The sequence below is a fragment of the Alligator mississippiensis genome, chromosome 2 (assembly GCF_030867095.1).
Source record: "Alligator mississippiensis isolate rAllMis1 chromosome 2, rAllMis1, whole genome shotgun sequence".
Lineage (NCBI taxonomy): Eukaryota > Metazoa > Chordata > Crocodylia > Alligatoridae > Alligator > Alligator mississippiensis.
Window position 1 is genome coordinate 227232247 of NC_081825.1, and position 12893 is coordinate 227245139.

The following is a 12893-nucleotide window of genomic DNA, read 5'->3' on the forward strand; positions in this document are numbered from 1 at the left end:
AGAACATTTTAGGGAAAGTCTGCTAGTTCAGAAAAATCATTTGAGACTAGGCTGCCCTTTCATCTCCTGTTTTCTTTTGCCCTGCTAATGGAGCCACCGAGTTGACAGGACAGAGCAAACAAAACATCACAGAACAAATTAATCAAGCTGGTTTGCCAACTCTAAGTGCTTACACCTACCACATTAATTATGCTTAAAACTGATGAAGGTCCAGAACACCAGCAAGAACAACACTGTTTGCTAAAGGTAACTCCAAAAATAACGGTAGCCATAATACCCTACCCATTTCCCATCTGCTCTGAAGGCTCATGGGCTTCTGTATACTGCTATAATGGTTTATTTGGGCTTCTGTATACTGCTATAATGGTTTATTCAAATCCCTTGTGCAGCAGGGGAGAGGGATTTATAAATCAGAGGTTACTGACCTTCTCCTTCCTGACCCATGGTACAGATGAAGATGTATTTATGGCTTGTGGTTAAGTGAGGTAAAAGAAACCCAGTTTACCCAAAGCTGCTGGAAATCAAAACGCTAAGCAATCGGCAGCCCAAGAAGACACGGTATCTCTAAGAGGGACATGCACAAAGAATTAAGTTCCGCCTACCTTAGCGTCTCATTTGGAAGGGGCCATTTTAAAACATCGTGCATTAAATTGTATCCATTTATTTACTGGATATGGCTAACTTGTTGCTAAGAAATATTAACAAGCAACATCCAAAGAACATGAAATAAACAACAAATTTAGCTCTGCTTTTGCTGAGAAAAGTTCCCCAGCCCACTGTTAACACAATTAATGATTATGGTGCAGTCACAAGGAAGTCAGTCATTAAAATAAAAGGTGAGAGGGGATTTCTAAGTCTATTTGTAAAATGGAAGAAAAAAAAAAAAAGATACCAGTGAGAAAGATAGGTGCTTTTTTCGGTCTTTATCCCCAGGGACTATTGACTGCCCTTCTTTTAAAAAGTTTAGGATAACTCCCCTCCCTCCAACACCTGGAGCAAATTCACATTTCATAGGATCCTGCTTCTGAGATGACTTTTGAATCACTTAATCTGAGAGTAGGACTTGTTTCTCTAACAGGTGCTCCCTGCCTTGCAACTGAGGTCACAAACAATGCAACTAACTAACAGGAATACTGCTACCAGCTGCAAGTTGTTCACATCAATGAAAAAAATACCTCCCTTTCCATCCTACCTTTTAGTTTAATTGTGACATGCCAACAAACATCCTCTGACAACAGGTAATTCCTAGTTTGGGATATATCTTTTTGTCAGGCTTAAACTTGTAAGCCACTCACATTTTTCAGGGATTACTTGGACACATCAGCCCATCCTTTCCAACAGACAAGATCTATTTACATTTAATTCAAGATTTTGGAAGTAGGGATGGGAGGTGACCAGGACTGAAGAAATAAGGCTATGTACAGATGAAAATCTGGAAATGGGGGTACACGTGAAATCTCCTAGTTGGCAGATGATATCAAGTTATTCTGGGTAGTCAAATCCCAAGATGACAGAGAGAAGCTGCAGAAAAATCTCACCTAGGTAAGTGAGTGGGCAAAAAATAACATGGCAGATGAACTTCAGTGTCTACAAGTGCAAGGTAAAGCACATGGGGAAAAACAATCTCAACTACATGTACAAAGTACTGCATTCTGAACTAGTTGTTACAACTCAGGAAAGAGACCTCGAATTACTGTAGACTAGGGGTCGGCAACATTTCTGGGCAGAATGCCAAAAATGCCCACAACTTCGACTTTTGAGATGTTGATGTGTCAGCGATAGATGGCAAGAGAGCCATGAGGGGCCTGATCCCTGCTGTGGCAGTGCAGCTCCAGCTTTCCCTGATGTCTGCCCTGAGGTGTGCACGCCAAGCAAAATGCCAGCGCGCCATACTCTGGCACCTGCACGCCCCACCCGACGTAGACTGTTCTGTAATATCAGCTCAATGTGCAGCAGTGACCCAAAAAGCCAATAAAATGTTGGAGGGAATTGAAAACAAAATGGAGAGCATCATCACACCATCATACAAATCCATGACATTCACATCTTGAATACTCTGTGTAGTTCTGATCTCTGCATCACAAAAGAGATGTAGTAGAATTGGAAGGACAACCAAAATTATCAGGGAGATGGAGCAACTGCCATATCAGGAAAGACTAAAAAGGCTAGGTCTCTCTAGCTTGGAAAGGAGGCAGCAGGGGGGGACATGACAGATATATAGGATCATGTAGGGTGTGGACAAAGTGAACAGGGAATTGTCATTCACCAAGTCCACAAATGCTAGAACTAGGAGGCATCCACAGAAACCATCAGAAACAGGTTTAAAACTAACAAGTAGAAGTGCTTTTTAATAAATGCAGAGTTAACTTGTGGAATTCTTTGGCACAGGAGGGAAGAGAGACAGACAGCATAGTCGAGTTCAGAAAGACTAGACAAATTTATGGACGATAGCTGTATTAACAGGCATTGAACGGAATGGTTGGAGATGTTTCCTCTGGTATCCGTAAGCCAATACTGCTCTCCCTCTAAAGCATCTATCCCTGTCACTGTTGGAGACAGGATACTGGGCTAGATGGATCATTGGTCTGACCCAGTATGTCACTTCTTATGTTATTATGAGTCGCTTTCTATGAGCTGCTTTCCCTGCAAGGGATTCAGTTTCCCATCTTAAGCATGTTTTGAGAAGCTCCTTCCCTCTACCTCCTTCTAGTGTGTTAAAGCTTCACAACATTTTCCCTTGACTTTCACACCCTCAGCACTGGGATAGCTGCTTGCGGACAGGGGAGAGCTAGAAGAAAAAATGTGTTACCCAACTTATTTTGTTAATGATATTATCTTCCAGAAAATTGCTGTGTGTTTTACAGACTGTTAAAGTAGGGACTATCGACCCCCAACAACTAGAATATAACCATCTCTGAGATAGACCACAACAGCTATTTTAACATTTGCAGAGCAATCCTACATAGCATTTTCTAATATTTTATTATGTGACAGAAGAATAATTCCTCCTCATAAGCTCCAAAGGCAATTTTAAATAAGTACTAGTAGATAGAACCTGACCAAGAGATTAAGCCTAGCCTGACTAATCTGAGCAAGATGTATAACAGAATTTGAAAGAAGATTCCAAGCCTCCCTTCACCAATGGTGGCAGAGGAACAGTGTAATGAAGTTTCTACTGGAGGTATCAAATTCCTAGTAAGCAGAAATTGCTGAAGCAAATTCCTTTGTGGACATGCTTCAATTTGTTTAAATCTGTTTACTATTGCTTCAGCATTAGGATGACCATGGGAAGTCTGGGACACTCTCCCTGGCCCCCCTAATTCAGCAGCGCTGCTGGAAGCAGAGGCAGAGCACCATGATGCACCAGGCAGGCAGGCAGCAGTGGTGAATGCCCACCTGGCACGCCATGCTGCTCCGCCAGACTGCACCCCTGCAATTCCAGAACTCTCTTAATTTTCACCAACTGGCCAGGACTGGCCTTCAAAATCCGGGACTGTCTCAGCCAAACTAGGATGTATGGCCATGCTATTCAGTGTCCACCTGAAAATTTAAAGGCAAGAGATAATACCCTATGTTCCATATCACAGTAACATTGCCCATAAATGTATTGGAGTAATTTTAGTTAAGCTGGTGAAGTACATGAAGAAATGAAAGCAAAGAGAAGAATCTGTTCAGGGCCACAGAGTATGGCGACAGCCAACTGTTGCTCAGGAACTAGTGATTTTCAGTGCTATGCACTGTCCCCTCTGCTTTAGATCACCAGGCCTTAGTTTTACAGCTCAGGGGTAAGTCTCACTACAGAAGTTGGAAGAGCAGCAGTTCCAGTTAACCACAGGCTCTTTAGCATCCCACTGGTTTAGCCAATAAGCAACTAACCTTGTTTTAGCACATAAGCAGGCTTGGCAAGTGCCTGTTTTAGAATGAAAGCAGATGCTCTATCTTCACCCTCCCACCTAGACCCTGGAAAAACAGATACAGCTGGAAGATGTACATGTGCCAAAGCTGGGTGCAGCAAGTGAGGAGCAGAAAAGAGAGAGAACAAAAGAACTACCTTCCAAAAAAAAAAACAAAAAACAAAACAACCCCCCCCCCCCCCCCCCCACCAAAACTTGGGCAGCCTGGAGCCAGTCATTGGACAGGCACAGTACAGACAGCCAGATGGGCACAGGACAGTCTTGCAGCAGGGACTCAGCTTGCAGACAGGCATGATGATAACAGGACTGAGAAATCCTCAAGTCCAGTAGCCTGTTAATTATAAATATCTGAATAGAGGCCTCCCAAAAGGGGAGAAGGAGGAGGAGTTTGAAATATTCATGCCTCAAGGAGCAGATGGTTCTTCCTTTCTATGGAGCTCCATAAATCACATACAAACACCGTGCACAAAATATTACCAACAGAACTGCTACTTGGCGGTCAGATGAGGCCAGAAGAGCTATTAGCAGCTGTACCTCTTTTCAAAAGGCATTAAAGCTTGTGGAGAATCCCAAAGGGATTTAAATCAACAAAGTTTCTTTCCCCCAATCTCAGCTTTTCCTTCTGATCCCTCTGCCAAGATTTGTGACTAATAGTGGGAACATTTCCTGTGGTCAACAATCTGTCCTTGGGCACAGTTCTGCTCTTCAGACTAAGCTCCCAGATTAGCATGACAAATTAATCCAACTGCTGGCCCAGTACCTGGTAACACACTGCAGAAGCATGGACACAATGGCATCTAGTAATGCCCACAACTCCAAGGCTACTAGCTGCTCCTTCCCCAGAGATACAATGCTTCTTGAGGACAAATAAGATACCATTTAAATTAGCTCTTCTAGACAATATGAAGGGGCAACTTCTAGAAACCGTTTTTTTCATTTCCTACAGAGCTAGCTAGCCCTTTGAAATATTACCTCAAAATGACCTGAGGGAGGGATGGGAGAGAAAAAGGAGGTAGGGTAACTCTATTCTTAAGCTTTGGCAGTCTTTTGCACTACATATACAAATACAGTGTTCAAAGAGTGCTCAAGTCACTGAAGGCTGCAGTCTGCTGTCAAGGAATACATTGCAACTCAGTTATATTATGGAGAAAACTAGGGCTAAGAAAGATTCAGTAATACTGACCTCATCCTATACCCACAGCCAAACAGTTTAGGTGCAACTCCATTTAAGATGATCCCGATCGCCATCACTCCTGACAGCAGTTGGATGTCACAGCTACAAGCCCAGCCTTTTACCCAGTACTGTAAGCAAGGTGGCCATGGCCCAAATCTCAAGAAAATCCCAGGCCCAGTTTTTGCCAATGAGGATTCAATACCTTTGAAGATCTATAATCGAGTCCAGTAAAGTGATACCAGCATGCCCCCCAGCCAGCCCTTCTACATCCTATTTGCCAGATAAGGTATTATAGGTACTGCTTCAATCAGTGGACACTCCCATAAAAACTGATCCTTGCAAGTGTTTTTAAGTAGACAATAAGCAGTACATGAGTAAAATAGAGCAATGAGTTCTACTCAGCTCCACACAAGCCTCTCCTTAGGCCAATTATTTTAAGGTTTCTACTGAAGTGCGAGTATGCCAGGCAATTCCAAGCTTCTTGAGAAAAAGACTCTGGTTGGTGAGGATCTGAAAGGAGGGGCTAGTTACCTTTACCACTTACCATTGCTGATTTCAGGCAGGTCAAACTTGGTAAAGTCCCACCACTGGAGCCGGTAGGTGGTGTTGGCAATGTTACTGGCCACAGCAGACTGTCCATCTCCAATCACAGCCCCTAAGCAAAGGGAGAAAATAATTAGACAACCTGACCTCAGGTTATGTTCCCTAGCACATCATCCAAAAAAAAAAAAAAAACACAGTGCAAGAGACAAATCAATAAGAAAAATGTTCTGTGTTCAGTATACAAAATCTTTTGGGTTCCTAAGCAAAAGTAACTAAGCAACATTTTACAAAAATGGCAACACCTCGCAAATAAACCACAAAGGACAGGGAACTGAGAAAGCATAACATCTTGGAACACATTATGAGGAAGGAGGGAAGGACCTCAAGAGGGTAAAGAGAAAACATGCCAGCATAAAGGTAGACTCATCTTTGTTTGTTGCAAGTGTATCTTTTATTGGCAACACCCACCAGGTACATCATACCTGCCCAATTCTCTTATGCAATTATAAAGGCAGGCCACCTCCATACTAAGAAACAAAGAGCTTTGGCCTTTAAAATGATTCCCTTGGATAATTAATTTGTTCCTGTATTAAGAGCCACACAGGTTGGGAATATTCCCTGTTCCCACTCTACCTTCCACCCTTGGAGGAGACTGGGTGCCTGCAATACCTGCTCTACTTGGCAGGCCATATTTTCAAAGGAAATTGAGAACCCAGAATTTGATCTGATCCTTAAGAAGAGAGCAAAAGTCACAATCAACAGAACAAGGATATTTTGTTCCAAGCAATCGAAGCAGCAAGCACATCTGATATATTTGTTTTAATTTTTGCCCTTGCCTTCCCTGTACCATGTCTGCAGGATGCAGGGAAAAGCTCTTTAGGACAGAAACCCTCCAAAGCACAGTGTAAAGTTACCATCTATACATATTGCTTCTTACCCTGACACGAAGGTAAAAACTTTACAACCAACTAGTACCCAATTGATGGATGTTTCGTTTTGGGTTCCTTAAAGTAACAGGACAGTACTCCACAAAAGAGGTGCTCATAAAATCATGAACCCTTCAGTTTCTTAATTTTCCCTGATCTCCAGATGGCAAGAAAACAGGATATTCAAAACAGCTACCCATTTACTTCTCTTTTCTCTGCCACTATTCTGGCTGGCCATACCCCACTGTCATGGGGGCAGGCAGAAATTCAGATTCTCTTAATTCAGCCATTCCTAATTCTAAAAAAAAACAGTCCCAAGATTCAAAAAACAGCACAGAGCACAAAGAGAGAGTATCCCCTGGAAATGTATGCAAAGACAATTGGGGGCAAAAATAAAGTGCACCAGGGTTTCATCAAAAAGAAATAACAATTAGTGCCTCAGGTTGGCAAGGTTATGGCACAGCTCAGACACCAATGTGAATAGGCCCTTGGGAAATGGAAAGGGATGAGAAGGAATGCTCACCAGGCAATAATGCACAATTACTTTGGAGAATGGGAAGAACCAGATATACTCTAGTATAGACAATGCCTTGATATCTTCACATGCAAGGAGTCCTTGTGCTGTAGGCATACATACATGCACACAAAAGTGCAAGGCAAGAACATAGTCATACAAAGAAGTCAAGGCAAATGAAAGAAAGAGTAAGACTCCAGACTTCAGGGGAGTTAGTCTTTGCTGGAGTGTCCCTCAAGACTGTTACCAAGATAGAATAAATAGAATCATAGTGAAACAGGGCTGAAGGGACCTTGGAGGGTCATCTAGTCCAGCCCCTGCTCAAAGCAGGAACACATGAGACTGTCAGTAGATGAGTTCTTCCAGCACAGCCGTAGAGGGTACTGCACCAGCAGTATTGGAAAAGATGGAATTTCTTGGACAGTTCCACTTCTGATATGTGCCAGACAGACCAAATGCTCTGGCAGATGGCTAGGAGCTTGCTATGCACCAGTAGGCACAACGGCAAGCAAGGTGAGCTGACCAAGATGCCTGAATTCTTTCCTTCTTCCTTTGCTCCCCCCACCTTATTAACCCCTAACAGAAAGCGCGGGGGGGGGGGGGGGGCACTAAAAAACAGGGCTTGAAAACACACCAAAACACAGCTTACACTCTGTCTACAAATGAAAGTGGGAACAAGACATAAAAGCAAACTCAAGAACAATTCTGAGGAAAAAAATGGAAGACTGAAAAGCATCTGCTGGCCTCATTCTCATAGATAAGCTGTCTTAAGTCCTGGTTCTTGGTTCCTCTGAAAGCTCAGACAATACGCCCAGAGCAAGATTTCTGAGCAGTCAGAGCTTTAGAGTATATACTTGGTTGTGCCAGGCTTCCAGCAACTGACAGCCCCATATTGTGCTCTGCTTGGTCTCTCTATCTGTCTCTTTCAGACATTCACAGATCACATGGAGAGCAGAATTAAGAACATTTTCCACTGCTGTACATCTGCCCAGGGCCTTTCCTCTAAGTCCCCCACCTCTCCATGCACAGGGCTCCTCAGAGAACAAGACTATACTGAAGAACACAGATGATGGGATTCAGTGTTAATGAAACTATTCTACACCCAGGATTAATATACAAATGCTGGGGAAGTGAAAAGGAGACGTGTTGTCAGAAGGAAGCTTACTCTCTTACACAAAAGAGCAGCAAGATCTACTCCCAAGTCTGCCTTTGCACATAGCTGCAGTCTGTTTACCATGCCTCCCACCTTCCCCCCAGAACAAGGGGAGAAGAAAAAGGGAAGTGTGGAAAAACATAATTGATAGAGCTGACAGGGTGGGAAAAGTAATGAACACCATCCTCACTGGCTGCAGTAACTGTCCTACAGAACTGGGTCAGAGAGGGGTTTCTCAGCTAAGGAGATACTCAGCAAGGAAAGGGGGCAAGAATTTTCCAAGCAGGGCACTTACACCTGGACAGTAAGAGCCTTTCCTGGTCTGTGAGAAAATAACTATTATGGGAGGAAGAAGCAGTATCCACCCTTCAGTTCCAAAAGGGAAGCCCAGCAAGCTCCCCAATAACACCATGAGCAAACACATCTTCCAAATCCACGTACCACTCAATCTGAAAGAGAGGGCACTTCTATCCCTGCAGACCCCACCTGTCATCTGTACATGCCTATTTCATGTATCAGAGAACACTGGACCACCAACACTTGGGAAAACAGTGGGCTCCCTGGCAATATTTCAGTGCCACCCAGTTTCAGCATGTCAGCACCTTGTGCTCCAACATGCCTACATTTGTGGAGCACCCGAGTAACCCACCCATATTCAGAGCTGTCCGTGAGTCAGAGATACTAAAGAACAATGCCATGCTGCTCATCTCTTGTACCTGCTTCCACATTAAACACAAATAGTTTGCAACACAAAACTCCTGTGGTAGGTAGGGGAGTGTTAATCTGCGCCGCTGGTAAGTCAGGCAACAAACTAGTGGCTGAGCCAGCAATTAAGTTCCAAAAGCTATGCTGCCAGTCCCCTACTTTGAATAGGGCAGAGCGGAAAGTGGGGAATTCATTCCCTTCCCCAAGTGCCAGACTTTTGGAACTCCAGAGCAAGCACTGAAAAAGGGGAAAGTGAAGAAAGTGAACCACCTGAAAACCCCAATTCAAGGGCTTAAGCTCTTGCTGCAACCAGTCTTTCAGGTTTGCTTACAAACTGACCTGTGTCCACCCAAACCACTTGGCTCCTAACTGCATTTTTGAAGTCAACTTTTCTGTCCTATTGAGGCCTGCAAACTCACATCCCGACCTGCTGGGGTAGGAACATCTCTCATAGAACCTTCTCTTTAGTGCCCTGTTCTCTCATGCATGCATGCCTCTATCCAGGCAAGCTCCCCGGGACTTACCACCTCAGCAGCCTTTCCCAACACCCCCACTTCGCTGTCTTAGCAAGGCTGTCTTCCCTGGTTCATGCTCTTGGCCAGAACACCCAAAGCTCTATACAAGATAATCCCTTCCCAGTGATCAAGGGCTGGCTGCAAACTAGCTTGTGAATTTGAAGGTGCTCGATCCCTATTCCATATTCTTAAACTTGTTGCCTGTTCTTTGTGCCTTCCTGGGCCTTACTGCCACTAACCAGTCATTGCCTCATTAGTGAAAAGTATGACATGACAATCTGACAGCTGTATCTATTGCCATGAACACCATCAACTGGAAGTGATTAGTAAATATTTTCTGAAATTTTCCTCCAGACTTTCTGCACCCTTTCAGACCAGCAACAGTAGTCCTTCTCATTCTATTCTCCAGACCCTCTATTAAAAGGGTGAAAAAGGAGCTCTTCCTTTGTTCTTGCTATTAAGATTCCACTTTGCCCATTCACTCCAGTGGCAGGCCTTTCCAAGAACAGGCAGCAGGCAGAAGGTAACACAGAAGATGGATGTCACTTCCTCAGGTTCAACCAGAAAGTGACAACCAAATGTAAAAAAGCAGGACAAAGGGACCAAACACACAAATAGTCAGATGTGCATGGAAGTCCATGGTCAAAAAGCTTTAGGCCACTTCTCAAAGGATCCAAACCTGTTCACCCTGCAATAGTGCCTACTCTGTAATTTACATGCCTTCATTAAGTAATTACCTGCACTTATACTACTAATTATGTAATTGAGAAGTGTAATTATTAAATTAGATCTTGTTACATGTAACAAATGTCACTCCATTTGGTTTCACAAACCCAGCCAGAAAACTCACATATGCAAGCACCATCCTAAACAAAGGACAAGAGTGAGGAAGCGAAATCTTGGACACTCAGATAAGGGAAGACAATATAGCTTATATTTCCCAATATACAGGGGCAACATAGTGCTGCCTTATCTTTTTCAATTCATCAATCCAATGGAAGGTAGAAAATGTTTGAACCCAAGGCAAGTGAACTTAAGAAGAAAGCAAAAAAACTGTATTCCTCCTACTCAGCAATTACCACTTGTAAAGCAGTCTCGCTGGTACTGCTGGCTTTGCTGAGCTAGGGTTTAGCTCAGGTATGAACCCTGGAAGGTACTGTCGTCTCCTAAACTCCACTGCAGCCTGATTGCAGAGAACACTTCAGCTTCTTAAGTCTGGACCACAGAAGATCAGCCTTTACAGGGATCCATTGTCAGCAATCACTTGACAGATGGTTCTGACTCCTGAAGCTTCCATTGTTTGGTGGAATCACAAATGACTGGAACAGGTACCCAAGGGTCTCAGGCTTGTCATCACTATGAACAAAACGACCTTTTTCTGCAAAGATGTAGATTTCAAAACGCTGAAATCTGAAGTGCAGGGAAATTGAAATGCAGTGAACGTGGGTTTGATTGGCAGCTTTCCTGCGTCTGTCTGTCACTGGGTAATAAACACTGGATGATGGCAGAAATGAAGATAAATGCTTACTGCAGAACCCCCCCCCTTCATCCACCCCCACTCAGCACATGACAAGAGAGTTTAAAGAAAAAAAAAAAATCAGTGTTTTAACAAAGAGATGGCTGAAACTTTCCTTATAGGCTACCTACATGTGACAGATACTCACTCATCAGTGTATCCCTTCAGAGGGTCCAACTCATCTCACCATGTGGAGGGATCAACTTTTGTCCATCAGCTATTGCTCATTTATGAATCAGGCCATACAAGCCAAATATCTAAGCTTATTTTGGACCCAAGAAAGAAGAGCACTGAACCAAAAAATTCTAGAGCACACTAAGCTCCCTCTATGAAGATAGGGATCCTTGCCCTATTTCTAGATACACTGGAGGATTTAGTAACACTTTTGACCACTATACAGACCTTGTGGCACCCAATGTTGGGGATGGGAGGCATGTACAACAGAAGCCTTCTCCTTTACTATACATTTAACAAAAGCAAGAGCTCAAATTCTTCCAGAACAAATTCCTTACACAAAAGCACAGGCCACCCGCAAGACACCAGAAACTTGAAGCCAGATTTACAAAGTACTCAGGGGCCTAAATATAAAGAAACTGAGTCTAGGAGGATTTACAGGAGTTAACAAACAGGAAGCTTGATCCAATGGAGAAAGACCTTCAGCACTTCTGTAAATCCTACTATACCCCCTACCTGCACTTTAGGCACCTAAACATCTTTGAGAGGTATTTAGCCCTTCTATCACGTTCCATGAGCCTGTGTGTTATTTGTGATCAATAGAGACTTTCCTTGAAGCTGTCCACTATTGTATGCATTCACGAAGAGAACCAAGAACATTTTCAACAGTGGCTTCTACATCTCCCTAATTTGGTGCTGAAGTACTTCTAAACTTTGTGGGCCCCAAGGGCCAGGTGGTTATAAACACTGGATGGATCCACCCAGGCTGTCAAGAGTAGTGGGCTCTTCTCTCTATTAGTCAACATAAAGAATCTTCCACTAGAAGAAGGCTGGCCCATTCTGGTCTCCAGAGTGGGAGGGTACATAGAGGACAATTCTGAACCTGTTCAATTAAGCTCTGCTCAAATATTACCACTGGCTATGAAAATCAGGTGAGGTACAAGATCCCAGTTTTCTACACAAACCAAAGTAATTGTTTCACAGATAGCCATGTTTCTGAGTCACCTTTGACCACAGCATATGTTTTAATATGCTACAGGATATGACCATAATCTCAGTGAGCTTCCCCTGTTTCTGGCCACCAAGAGGCATGGTCTTTCAAACCAGCACAGATGGTAATTTAGCGCGCTCACCCAGTGTAAAGAGCTGGCATTCTGGCATACAGCCAACTAGAATGACATTTTCCAGCATGCCAGCAAAGCTCATAGCAGATGAAAACAGTTCATACCTTGGCAAAGTTCTTACCATTTTAGTAAGAATTCATGCATCCATTCATAAAACAGCTCAGTGTATGCCAAGCACTGAACCTTGGGCTCTGTGCCATGTTAACGAAGAAAGCATGTCAGAGATGAGTGGACTCTGGATGCTGAATCCTTTAAGAGAGCGTTTCTCTTTTCCTTAACCCAGATGTGTCGTGGCAAGGAAAAATATAATCCTCCAACCATGCTCATTTCTACTGCAAAATCTTTTTTCAAATTGGAAATCTTTAGCCTAAATATGAGTCCTTAGCTCAGGGGTCAACTGGGACAAGCCCCACCAACAGATTAAGACTATGACTGAGTTCAAAGTTAAATAGCTACAAATCTTACTTCAGTGGCAAACAATGTATACATCATACAGAAAGGAAATATCAGTGTTGTGAGCTATGGAGATGTCAAAAAGGAGATCAGTCACTTTGAAAGAAACAAGGATAAAAGGTGAGCAGACGCCCAGCCCAAAGCCTCCATCTCTGCTATTGTCTTGATAGTTCCTTGACATC

At 43.4% G+C, this 12893-nt stretch overlaps 1 protein-coding gene across 7 annotated transcripts in view; it reads right to left on the minus strand.

Moving 5' to 3' along the window:
- AMBRA1 (autophagy and beclin 1 regulator 1) overlaps positions 1–12893 on the minus strand; it is a 176443-nt gene that overhangs the window by 61497 nt on the left and 102053 nt on the right. For all 7 annotated transcript variants that reach the window (XM_059722817.1, XM_014602384.3, XM_019476985.2 and 4 more), the window contains one exon: positions 5633–5743. In XM_059722817.1, the coding sequence (XP_059578800.1) occupies positions 5633–5743 (111 nt within the window). The remainder of the gene's footprint in view (positions 1–5632; positions 5744–12893) is intronic.